Source organism: Pinus tabuliformis, chromosome 5_1 (genome assembly GCF_031772625.1).
Source record: "Pinus tabuliformis cultivar Carrire ecotype Pingquan chromosome 5_1, CPIR1, whole genome shotgun sequence".
NCBI lineage: Eukaryota > Viridiplantae > Streptophyta > Pinopsida > Pinales > Pinaceae > Pinus > Pinus tabuliformis.
The window spans coordinates 116,171,448-116,185,436 of NC_142305.1; the positions used below are offsets into that span (position 1 = coordinate 116,171,448).

A 13,989-nucleotide genomic window follows, 5' to 3' on the forward strand; every position below is an offset into this window, starting at 1 on the left:
TGCCTCTTAATCGGATTTGGCATGGTCGACAACTCGATCTACCATATGGCGATTGACCCACATATTTTGATTAGTTCCCTTTATGAATCAGACCCACGTATTTAAATACGTCAACCTCCCCAAGACTTGATTTTGGGTCGGCGCAACTCGGTCTCAGTCTCAAAACTATAGCGAGACTTGGCCAATCACCAACGAGATATCCAACGCTACCACGCTTAGCTACTATGATCTGAGTATGCCATCACATCTGAACAGAATTAGCAAAACCCTATATGCGTACAACCTTTGTCAATGCATATCTTCACTTTATGATCTCTACAGCTTCTATGGGCAAAAAAACATTATCTTCAGCAATCAGTAGACAACCATTCGGATCAACAACAACAAAAAATACACTCAGTCTTCACCACGCATTACCAATGTGATGACGTGTCCCTCATCAAAGAAACATACGGTTCCATAATGGAATTGGATTCTTTTAACTAATTTTCTCCTCGCACAAATAGTAGAATGATTATTAAGTAGACGACAAATTTACAGAAATTTGTTTAGCATTTTGTAATAGAAATTTTGTAGAGTAGCTAATGCCTTGGACAAATTTCTCCATAAAATAGAAGAATTTGGTCCTTTCTCCATGAGTAATTTTCTTTCAGTACCTCCACAATAAACCCTTGGACAATCTGTAATAAACCCTCACGCTGGTAGGAAAACCAGCGCCAATACCACTGTAATATCCCAAACGGGAAAACTGGAAGATTTTCGGAATTTCAACTCACAAATGCTTCAAACAAAATTTTATTCAATTAACAGAAGATTGCCATGTAAATATAACCAAATAAAGTTCAACAACACAAGAACATGACAAGCAGAAAATGATCTCAACTTTTATTATAATAGATAATCTGGGGTTACATGCATATACAACCAAAATAGCTGAGATAAGAAGCTGGCCTCCAAGATAATCTGCTCTACTGTTGCATGGGCCCTCCTCCAAACTGACATGAATTTCACTACTAAGCTCTCCTGTGAATTCTAGATGAATTCACCAAGCAGAGATGGGTACTCGCCCAATCTCACTAAACCACCCAAGGGGTTCTGTCCTGGGGCTACAATGAAGTAGAGAATTGGGTTCTCAACTCTCTCATACAAGACAATGCTCAAATCCAAGATGTCCTCTAATGGTCTCCTCCTCCTCTTTTATAGATCTGATGGATCCCTCTAGAAGCTCCTATTTTATTATTATTTTAATCATTGAGCACATTTCCCTTAATTAAAATATTCTTTTTATTGTGGTAAAATGGTAAATTGGCCACTATGCTTCCTCAAGCCACCGAAAATCACTTCTAGCCATTCCATCCTATAGGTCTTCTCATTCCAGTTCCAATGAGCTATGACACCAAGTTGTTCTGCCAAGTATTCCTCCCAAAATACCGCCTGAAGCGTAATTAATGGAGTCAGGCCCATTAATAACTCATTTTTATTGAAAGTTGTCAGAATGCAACAGAATGAAAGACAAACTATGTGGATGATAGAATATACCAAGCGAATTCCATCAGACCTCATAAAAAATCCTCAAAACCCCATGGAAAACCTCTTGAAGCCCCTAGGCTCGTTGATGAAGTAAAGCTGCACCTGTGACCTATTGGCCCTAGCCCTGAAAATCCTTCATAATCATGCCATGAGGAACACCAGAAAAAGGAACATTACATCGGCACCCTAGTTGCAGTCACTGTCTCGGCATACTTACACTCTCAGAATACTATCTTGGTACTGTTACAGTCTCGGCTTAATTGAGATGAAGAGGACTTCGATGATCCTATAGTAGCACTCTCTATCTCGCAGTGACATGTTTTGAGTATAATCCCACAGTGTCATGCATTAACTTGACATGTAATCTGGACACAGTCATGAATTCAGTCTCTGTCATGGATATGTTGAAGACATAGTTACAAAGTCTTGATCATGTAAAAGTTCTCGGTGCAGCTCTCATGAATACACACATATGGACCTCGTTGTTATGATGGTGATCGTGATGAAGGTGCAAAGATGATCTCAGTAAAGGCACAGTGGTGATCTCAATGAGCAGTCAAGGTGCAACAATAATGATCTTGGTAAAGCAGTAATGATGATGATGATCTCAACAGTAAGAAGAGGATTGGTGTCTTGGTCTTGGAGTGGCTTGATAGGTCAAGGGTCATGGTCTTGGTGTTTGTCAATGAGAATCTCTATAAGAAGAATTATGTGTGGGTTTTCCTCTCCAAGAGGGAGAGGTTTTGGCCCTGGCAGAATGCCACTTCTTATGTTCTTGTCTCTTTGTTTTGGTAGCAGTTTGATGAAATAAACACACACACTCATAATAAGAAGAAGATCAAGATAAGATAAATAGTAAAAGCTTTTCACAAATTGTTATCAAGTATAGAAGAATCTACCTAATGCTAATTGCCCTAGATTCTTCAACATACCAAGACCATGGCCCTTGACCTATTAAGCCACTCCAAGACCAAGACATCAATCCTCTTCTTTGTTACTGTTGGGATCATCATCATCACTGTTGCTTCACCGAGGTTATCATTACCGCACCTTCACTGAGATGTGAAAATTCTATCACTGCATCAATTGATTTACTTTTCCTACTTATTTCATCATAAGTTATTCATGAAATTACTTCAATAAACATTAAAATAAATATTGTTGCAAATATCACATCATAATACAGAAACAAAAATATGCACACATTGACATAGTTATTTTGGACTAATGTCCTTGGAAAAACCAAATGTGGGAAAATCGGTGCAACAAGGGAGGTTTTTATTATTCAGCAATTTTCTTGTACAACAGGGTGTCAAACTGGCTTACCCACAGATAGACAAACTTCCAGCACTTTCCTAAACCCAACGTAGGCCCTACTAACCTCTGCTATAGCTTGAAACCTTCTGTGTCAGCCTAAAACCCTCTATGTCAGCCTACTGAGGCTCTGCGCAACCTTTCTGGGCTTCTGCGTCACTCCTGCAGCCTCTACATGGATGACGCAGGCCCTTCTGGCTCTGCGCAGTCTCTGTTGCCTCTGTGTGGCTTCCTCTGGTTCTGCGTCTGCCTCTTCTGCATTGATCTCTCGTCTCTCTGTTCCGTATCGCTGGTTCAATTTCTCAGCAAACCCCGCTCCAGAAATTGAACTGACTGGTCTCCCTCAGTGTTTTCTCCAAGTGCCCCTCAAGCCTCCTCTTATACTTTTTCTGTTGACATCTCAACGGCCGAGATTAAGTTCCTAATCAATGGCTAAGATTATATCTGGCTTGATCCATGTCTTTTGGAGCATTCTAACACAGATTCATATTAGTACACATTAATATTTTATTTACCCTAAGTTTAGACTTAGGGACTCCATTAAAAATATTAATTATTTTAATATCTCCTGATCTGTTTAGAATCTGCCCAAACCTCTCCACCAAATTTAGTGGCTAGAGCACATCCGATGCTACCCCAAATCAACATGAGATACTCATAACAACAAGATTATTGTTGTGGCACCATTGTCACATCTTAACTGAGATCTTCACCTTGTAATTATGTGTTCATCAGGATTATATCTATACCAAGATCATAATTGAAACTGTGCTGATATCATGACTGCATCTAGTATGGTGTGTCATTGTGAGATCTTTTCATCACAAATATACCGAGTCTATGACTTTGTTTTCTTCATGCATTGAGATCTTCGTCATCATAGATATGCTGAGACTGTTTAGTATGCCAAGACAGGGTATGTTCTCTCCCTACACCAAGATCATTAGCATTGTAGTTATGTCGAGACTGTGACAGTGAGCAAGCCGAGAGTATATTATTCTCATCATAACAAATAGGCCTAGACTGTATGCGCTATTGTGGGATCATCGTGATCCTCTTCATGATAATTAAGTCGAGAGTGTATTACTAAGAGATTGTTGAGACAGTGACTGCATTTAGTATGGACCATGGTTGCGTTTTAGTAGGTCGAGACTGTGATCATGGGGAGGCCGAGACACAGAGATACTTATCACTGTAATTACCCATCTCAGTTGTAGAGACATCCGAAATCTATACTCCTGTAATGCAGATCTCAAAAATTGTATTCCTCCAAAGATTGCAGAGGATCGGAGATCCCTAAGCCTTACTGTACCCATCAAAATTACAGTGGAATCTGAGTTCCTGTACCTCTGTTTTGCGCAGACCCTAGCTGGGTATTTATAGTAGTTTGTCCTCCATAATAAGCTGACTTGACCGAGTGAACCGATGTGTCTCCTAATATGAGCCGACATGTCTTCTTTTAATTCGATTTGCAGGCTGACATGACAAAGAGGATTGTGCTTGTCGTTGGAGGGCTATTTGATAGTGTTTGTGACTCAAATACATTTGATATATGCCCAAGAAGGGTTCTTCAACATTTTATTTGACTCTTTGACTTTTCTATAGCACTTCAACCATGCTAGACCTCTGCAATGAGCAAGAAACTCATTTTTACAATTTACAGAAATAATATTTCTTTTCTTTTACAAGTACAAAGATCAAAATCACATTTATGAAGACCGAACCTGGTTACACTTCCTTGAACACCCACATTCCACGAAGTTTGCAATTTTCTCCTTTTCTCCTATGTCCAATGTCAAAAATGGCTGCATTGTCAAGATTAGGTGATGCTTAGCAAAATTTATTTAGTTGGGGATATCTCATTAGGGCCATTCTACGGCCCAAAATTTTTTGATCTACCACTAAAATTTATCTCTAATTATTCCACAAACTAATTTATCTCTAGTCAATCTATGCTCTAGTTCTACAGAACAAGCACCTTGTTTTATTTTTGTTAATGAGGATGAGGAGTATTAGGAGATACATAGTTGTACTCGTCTTTAGCCCATGTTTTGTTTCATTTTCATCACATATAGCCATGCACAAAGACTGATTTTGGATTTATAGTCTCATGTATAAAGGTTTGTTTTGGAACCTTGGATGTATAGTCTCTTCTATAAAGGCCAGTTTTGGATTTTGCATCTTGTAATCATCTATGGCGGTTAATATAGACATGGTTTCCCTTTTGAAATGTCATTTATGTGCATCTTTAAGATTATATATGTGCAACTTAGGTTTCCATGTAACAAACCAACTTCCAATCCATTTGTTTACCATATAGGAACTTGAGAGATGTAAAAATTTATGTTTACCATATTGGAACTTGAGATATGTGGTTCCATGTACGCCGGGACATTATTCTGTTGACATGCACATCTATAGCAGACTGAGGAGATCATATGCTTAGAATGCGTGCATCCCTTCTTTAAGATTTGAACATTTTAAAAGTCATGGAATTTCACATTTAGTAATCCACAAATTGTTTGTTCAGTTTTCAATATTCTACCTGTAATTGTACTCACAGTTTACTTTTGTTTTGTATTTTGATTACAGCATGAGGAAAATATGCAGATCAAGGATCAAGAACTTGCAAGGCTTAGGTTTGTTTTCAAACATATAAAAATTTAATGCAAATTTTATTTGTGTGTAAATGCTAATAAGATTTTCTTATAAGATTATGAACTTAGTACTATGTCTTGAAAATATCATCCATTAGCTTGAAACATTCCAATAAGGAATATATATATATATATATATATTCCAAATATTTCCTTATTCGTAATGTTGTATTGATAATCTTATATAGCTTACGCATCTTATTTCTAGGGCTCTAATTAATGAAGTCGAACAATTCGAACAAGTTCAGATGACTGCACTACAGCAACATTTGGGCAAACTGAAATGCGTAAGAGAATCTTGCCCATTGTAATTGTTGTAATGCATATATCTATCTATCTATATATATATATATATATATACATACACACACACATTCATTAATTTCATTTGTATGTTAAGCAATTTCATAATTTCGCCTCGCTTTTCAAACTCCATTGTTTCAGACATCTTGAGTGACCCGAGCTAATATAATTGCTCCATTCTCCTCCATTGAATAGCATGTCAAGACGTACAAATGAAAGCAAATGTCCAAGAATGGAATATTTTTTTGTTGTTGCTTGCACCAATTGTCTTAGAGAGAAGATGCCTCTTATAACATTCTTTTGTATACATCAAGCTCATTTCCAATTACCGAGGTAAATCCCCGAGCTGAACTGATTCCTTACCAAGTCATGTGTATAATTGATTTGAAGAGACAGAAATTGTACCTAACATGAGGTTTCTAGTAACATGTTAATGGGGATTTGTATATTTCAGGGTATCATTTTAATTTGTGGCTTTCAAGGCAACTGCTATGTTCTTTTATTGTTATGTCTAACTAGTAGCATCTTGGAGTGATATCCATACCAAGATAAGAGTTGTATATGCGAACTACTGTGTGTAGACCAACACTTTTAACTAATTAGATATCATTTTTGGGATTCAACTGCGTTAAGTAAGTCATTCAAACGTATGACCATTTCCATGAGAGGTGTCGTAACTGACTAATTTCTCATGATTTTTGAATAGTTCACTTAGCACTCATTGCATCGGGTGATGCTCACAGGGGTGAAGAAGTGGGATTGAAACTAGTGAAATGTGGAGAACGAATCACATAGCATCAATCATCACTTCCGGGGCTTGCACCCGGTAACCAGGACTTCCCAGGAGGTCACCCATCCCAGAACTCCTCTGGCTCAAGCGCGCTTAACTGTGGAGTTTTCCCCACAATCAAGCCCACTTAGCTTGCTACCCCATTTGCAAAACCTTAGCAAGTATTGTGCCTCATGAACCATTCAAGTAGAGATCCCTTGACTCTTTTTGAATTTAAGTATGGGGGATTTACGCAGTGCATTATATTAGATATCATTTTTGGGATTCCCCTACAGCATCATTGGGCATTCTTTCATCTGAGAAAGAATGCCCAATGATGCTGTACTAGTATAATTGATTTGGAGAGAAATAGAAATTGTACCTAACAGGAGGTTTCTAGTAATTCCAAAAAATGGACTTTTGATAGCATGTTAATGGGGATTTGTATATTTTAGAGTATTATTTTAATGTGTGGCTTTCAAGACAACTGCGATGTTCTTTTATTGTTATGTCTAACTATCGGCATCTTGGAGTGATATCCATATCAAGATAGGAGTTGTATATAAGAACTATTGCTTGTAGGCCAACGCTTTTAACTAACACTTTGCAAACATTTGGACAAGAATGTCTGATGATACTGTACTAACTGTAGGAAGCAATTCGAAAAATTAATATTAGCACTTACGTCCTTTTGATGAATATTTCAATACGATTAAAAAATGCCATATTTTTATTGTTTTGGAAGGTTATTTTCAGGTGGTTTTTCCAAATATATAAAACTGTTTTATCAAGCAATAAAAGGTTTTTAGTTGTGTTAATTGTGCATAAATTTACTATATGATATTAATGTAGAGGAGGGACATGAATTGTGTGTTATGGTCTAGTTGCAACTTTTGAGCAATTGTTGCGGTGACTTGGGTTTAAAACTTGCCTCCTTGTGTGTGGTTTATTAAATATGGCTATTGATATTTTGGTGGTTTGGACAAATAATTGAGATTACAACAAATGTCATTTTTCACTTAAGAGTAGGAGAATGTGATGGGTTGTTTCTAGGTTTACCTCTATCAAAAAGAATAGCTTCTCATTTATCTTTAAAATTCTCATTTAATGAAAGACGAACATAAAATGTGAGAAAAGAGTAATGAAAAATGATGGTATTATTAGGAACAAAATAGAAAGCTATTGCATATTCCAGTTTGATGTTCTTGGCTAATGGATATTGTTGATATTGTAGGTGGAGGATGAAATCCTAGCTAGCCACTGAAACCCTAGTCTTAGGATTTGGGTTCCTTGGACGATGGAGACACCCCCGCCTTTGATTGGAGTTTTGAAGCTATAAATCTTTGAGTTTGTATTAAAAACCTCTTCAGATGGATTCTCCTATGCAAGTTGATTCTGGTGGTATGTGGAGCGTCGCGTGGGCATTACCAATTTGTAAGAAATGCTAAGTCAAATTTGAAGACCCAAGTTTGGGTCCCTAAGGTGTTGGAAATACTAAGAGGGGGTGAATTAGTGTTTATTTTCAATTGTTATGTTTACCAGTTAAGATTCTTCACAATTATAATCAGAAAGATAAATAATAAGGATTTTATTATAAACAAGTGAGGACACCAATGCTCTTTTACAAAAAAATTGAGTACAATGATGTTTAAGGGTATCAACCCTTTAATCTTCCAGGTTCCAACCCATTGCCAAGCACCAACTTGGACTTTTGTGAGGCTCCAACCTCTAGGGATCTAACCCTTTTCTTCTCAAGGCTCTGACCTAATATTTAGAGGCCCCAACCCCTAGGGCCCCAACCCTTTAGTCTTTTAATAAAAGTGAATAATTTACTTGCTTGAATTTCTTCACAAGATTCTGCATTGTTCAGTACTTCCCTTGTCCAATATCTCCAGAAATGCTTCACTGTCCAAGGCTCCAAGTTTTTCACTATCCGAGCCTCCAAACTCTTCAAGGCTCCAAGATCTTCATTTTCCAAGGCTGAAGATTGCTTCAAATGGTGATCTCAAGTTGCTTCAACAAATCTTTAGATTTTGATCTTTATAATATTAGTGGGTTGCTTCAAATGTTGTCAACTGCTTCAAATCTTAAGACCTAGAGTCACAAGCAACCTTCTTTAACCCTTGACCAAATCATAGAAAAGAGTGTCCTCTTCACAGGTGACAGCTTGGGTTAAGTGCAATGGAGATTTCAAGTTGACCGAGCTTCCTTCTGTATCTAGACCGAGCCAAAAAAAATAGATCTAGACTTAAGAATTATCCTTGAAATCAAGACAATGCTTTCGATATTTTTGTGATAGGTCTAAGCCTCAAATGGTTGGACTTTAGCAAAAAAGGAATGCTTCTACAGTTCAACGATGATGACAACTTCAAAAAAATAGAGATTCTCGCCCTCCTTACTATGACTAATACAGGTCCGAGTTCTATTTTCTATCACAGATCCGAGAACAAAGTTTATCATAAGTCGGAGGGGTAGTTTAACACTGAAATGCTTCCCACAAAATCCAAGATCTAGGTGACAGAGATGTAGGCTTTTGCGATTAGACTATCCACTGTAAACATATTTGAACTTCAGGGTTCTTTCCACAGGTGTCTAGATCGAATCTCAGTCCTCAAACAAATTTGTCCTTAAGTTATTATCTCCTCGGCCTTCTCTAGTTCACAAGATGTGAACTCCTTGTTGTAATCTCAGATATCTTCATCGAGTTGATATTTTGAAATGCAGGACAAAGTTCTTATATATATGGTTTTCTCATTGAAAATGAGGGGACGTGACTAATGGAGGGAGGCCGACATGTGAGACAATGTATAGGTCGGCTAGGCTACAAAAATATGAAATATAACCTTAAAAAATCAATTTCTCTTAGAGTATTTGGAGTTATAAGCTGAGTAAGGGCTCGTTGGAAAGAGCAAAGAGTCCTCTTCAAGATGAAGGAGCCAATGTAACAGAATGGTCTCCACCATAATACAAATGTGTTATGTCTTCAACCATGTGATCATATAGTCTCCATGTCATCATATGGTCCTCCAACCATATCGTCATATTGTCCATGTCATCATATGGTCCTCCAACCATGTCATCATATGGTCCTCCAACAATGTCATCATATTGTCTCCATGTCATCATATGGTCCTCCAACCATGTCATCATATCATCTCCATGAGTGTAACCTTCAAGAGTATTTTCATCAATGACAATTATTGAGCAACAATCTTCCCCTTTATCATTGATGGAAATCTTCTTTCTTCCAACATTTTCTCCCCTTTTGACATCAATGGCAAATGGTGTGCCCGAGTACTCCCCCTATCAAGTTGCTTCTTGTCATGCTTCTCCCCTTGTCATGGTGCTTCTACCCTTGTCGATGTGCTCTTTTAATGTGATGCAAGAGAAATGACCCCCATCTTTTGGCGAAGATATTCAAATGCTTCTCGTGGTAGGGGTTTTGTAAAGATATCTGTAATTTGCTCCTTTGTATTTACATATTCCAACTTGATATTTTTTTCAACACCTTGTTCACGGAGAAAGTGGTATTTTATTGGAATATGTTTGGTCTTTGAGTGCATTACCAGATTCTTTGAAAGACTGATGGTGTTGGTGTTGTCACAATAGATGGTGATTGGTTGATTAGTCTCTATGTTGACATCTTTTAATGCTTCCTTCATCCACAATATTTGTGTACAACAATCTGCAGCAGCTATATATTGGGCTTTAGTTGTGGAGAGAGATATAGAAGATTGTTTTTTGCTGAGCCAAGATACTAGACAATATCCTATGAAGAATGCATTTCCGCTAGTACTTTTTTGATCATCTATGCTTCCACCCCAATCAATATCGGTGTAAGTTGTCACAGTAAGAGTTGTGCTTTTGGCATACCATAGACCAAAATAAGGAGTACCTTTCAAGTATCTGAGAATTCTCTTCACAACCGACAAATGGGATTGCTTTGGAGTTGATTGAAATCTTGCCACCATTCCTACTGCTTGCATAATATAGAGTCTTGAAGCAGTTAAGTATAGGAGAGATCTAATAATTAACCTGTAAAGAGTTGCATCTACCGAGGGGGATTCATAATCTTTGCTTAATTTGCAATCTGTGGTTATTGGTGTGCTCATAGGTGCAGATTCTTCCATCCCATATCTCTTAAGCATGGCTTTAAGGTATTTTGCTTGGGATATAAACATACTTGCTTTAGTTTGAGTTACTTGTAGTCCAAGGAAGTAAGATAACTCACCAATCATCAACATTTCGAATTCTTTTGACATATTTTGAGCAAATTCATGCCTCATCCCATCATCATTGCTGATAAAAATTAGATCATTAACATAGACAAGAGTGACTAGTAATTTAAGCTTGTCCATCTCCATGTAGAGATTACTTCCTGCCACCCCCTTTCTGAAGCCTTGTTGTTGTAGATAGTGATCCAATCTTATGTACCAAGCTCTAGGAGCTTGTTTCAACCCATATAATTCCCTTTTTCAATGTACATACAAAGCCTTTTCCTTCTGCTAGATCAAACCCTTCTGGTTGCTCCATGTAAACTTCTTCTTTTAGATCAACATTTAGAAATGTTGATTTCACATCCATTTGATAAAATTTGAATCCTTTTAAACAAACAAATGCCAAAAACATCCTTATAGCCTCCATATGAGCTACCGGTGCAAAGGTTTCTTCGAAGTCGATTCCTTCAATTTGTGAATAACCTTTACAAACAAGTCTTGCCTTATTTCTGATGATTTGTCCATCTTCATTCAATTTTTTTTACACCCACTTGGTTCCATTTATATTTTTATCTTTTGGGCGAGGTACAAGTTCCCATGTTTCATTTTCGATTTGGAACTTCTTCCATTGCTTCCACCCAATGAGGGTCCTTACTAGCTTGAGAAAAGTTTTCTGGTTCTACCAGGGATAATAAGGCAATATTATCTTTTCTTAGTGTATTTGTCATCCTTCTTTGGGTTTGTATTCCATCATTTTTATTCCCAATAATCTATTCTTCCAGATTGTTTTTTTGAACAAATTCTACTTTTGATGGACCCTGGGATCGTTCCCTTTGATTTTCTTGATCCTTTTCTTATTTTGTTGTATCCTCTTCAAAATCTTTACGAATAGAATCTTCTTCATAGACTTCAATTTCCTTTTCTGGGAATGCTTCATCAATTTTTACGTCAATGCTTTCCATAATTTTTCGTAATCGATTATTGTAGCATTTGTATGCTTTGCTCCTTGTAGAATATCGTGAAATATTCCTTCATCGACCCAAGAATCAAATTTTCCTGGTGAGTCATCATTGATCTTCAAAAACCATTTGCTTCCAAACATTCTAAAATATTTTATTAAAGCAGGTCTTCCTTTCCATAATTCATGTGGAGTCTTGTCATTATTTGGTCTTAGTTAAGTTCTATTCAAGGTATATATTGTTATCCCGACTACTTCTCTCCAAAACTTGGCCTGCAAATTAGTTACTAGTAACATTGTCCTTTCCATTTCTTGTACAGTTATGTTTCTTCTTTCCACTACTCCATTTTGTTTGGGAGTTCTAGCAACAGAGAGCTCTCTCTTGATTCCATGCACTTTGCAGAAATCATCAAATTCCTTTGAAGTGAATTCTCCTCCTCTATCTATTCTAAGGCATTTAATCTTTGATTCTTTTTCATTTTCTACAAGAGCTTTAAAATTCTTAAAACATTCAAATGCTTCGGATTTGAATTTTATAAAGAATACCCACATCATTCTAGTATAGTCATCCACAAATAGAGCAAAGTACCTTTCTCCTTGTAGCGCTGGAGTTCTGGTTGGTCCACATAAATTTGCATGAATGATCTCCAAAGGTTTTGATATTGAGAACTCCTTAGTCTTGAAGCAAGTTCTAGTTCCTTTTCATGCTAACATGGGCCACACACAACTTGATCTAGCTTGACAATTTTTTGGAATGTCCCTTACTGCATTTGTTTTGCTGATATTAACCAAGTTATCGAAGTTTAGATGCCCCAATCATTTGTGCCATAAACATCTTTCATCTGCTCGACTCATATAGCATTTATATTCTTGAATTTTACACAAAATATATATTTGTCTGTGTTGGAAATAATATTGAGGGGGAGGGGGGGGTGAATCAGTATTATCAAATCAATAAATTTTTCTTTTCGTACTCAGATTTACATACGCTACTTCAATGAAGGTAACTCGTGTGTACACGCAACTATCTTTAAAGCAACAATCGTATATCCAACAAACTTATGATTCAGTTAATTCATCATATGTTGATCTTTAATTATTGCATTAGTACTTCATTAACCATATACACAGTGACCATGTGCAGTAATAACAGAATAAACCATTACACATAAAAAACGCACATGAACATCAAGATTTAAGGTGGAAACCCAATGCGGGACAAAAACCACTTGCTGATGTCTTTTTTTAATATAAGAAAAACTTGTTTACAATCTTGTATTGGTGTAGACTCATACTAGTATGCAGGGACCTACCTGTAGAAGGCTACAACCCTCTAGCTCTTGTACTAGCCGATCTATTTACTAGTACGTAGGCGCCGACCTACAGAAGGCTCCAACCTTCACTTGTTTTTAAGTTTCTAATGGAAGGGAGCTCCAACCCCCTGGCTCTTGTACTGACCGATATGTTTACCAATATGTAGGCATCGGCCTAAAGAAGGCTGTGACCTTCTTTCTTCCTCCAGGGACCACGTTTCATAAATTTTCAGACTAGATACTTCTGGAATACAACACCACAATCTGAAGGCCACGTTTCATCAAATTTTCATACTAGACCCATCAGTAACATTGAAGCTTATTAATTTTAGGTATGTTCTATGCTAGAGCAATTTATTTCAATTCTCACAGTTAGCTCAGTATCTTTTCCAGATTAGCAATCACATCAGCATTAAAGTAAACTGCAGATAGAACATAAATATAAATCATAGAAGACAAGCCAAGACAAGAGGACACAAGATGTGGTGCTAGCCAGGGCCAAACCCCAATGTGGGGAAACCCTTGATCAATTCTTCTTATATGTTCTTCAATAGTTCAGCAGAGAGAGAGAGAGATAGTACATTTACAACAGAAGTCAACACTTTGACTTATCTAGATAAGAGCATAGATCATCTCTAAGAAGATGATACATGAGATCAGTTGAAGACATGCTGCCTCAACTAATTCTCCAAGGTGACTCCTTCACTTATCGTTGTGCTGCATTTCGTCATCATGCTACACCTCACCACGCTGCACCATGCTGCACCCATCATCATTATGCTGCATTTCATCACGCTTCATTAATCATGACTGTACCCATCACTGTACTGCATTATGTGCAATTGTTGCACCATGTTGCCATCCTGACCTATGTGTTGGCTGCACCTTGCTTTCTTGTTGTCCCTTGCTTGCTTGTTGTCCTTAGCAT

General features: G+C 37.3%; 1 protein-coding gene across 3 annotated transcripts in view; it reads left to right on the plus strand.

The window, feature by feature from the left end:
- LOC149163695 (uncharacterized) overlaps positions 1 to 8,021 on the plus strand; it is a 411,291-nt gene extending 403,270 nt beyond the window's left edge. For 2 of the 3 annotated variants that reach the window (XM_089431820.1, XM_089431822.1), the window contains exons 20-22: positions 5,437 to 5,483; positions 5,710 to 5,788; positions 7,808 to 8,021. In XM_089431820.1, coding sequence (XP_089287946.1) covers positions 5,437 to 5,483; positions 5,710 to 5,788; positions 7,808 to 7,837 — 156 coding nt within the window. In that variant the 3' untranslated portion in view covers positions 7,838 to 8,021. Of the gene's footprint in view, positions 1 to 5,436; positions 5,484 to 5,709; positions 5,789 to 5,945; positions 5,997 to 7,807 lie in introns of those variants that run through there. The other variant, XM_089431821.1, reaches the window with a different exon arrangement.
- Positions 8,022 to 13,989: the final 5,968 nt, after the last annotated feature.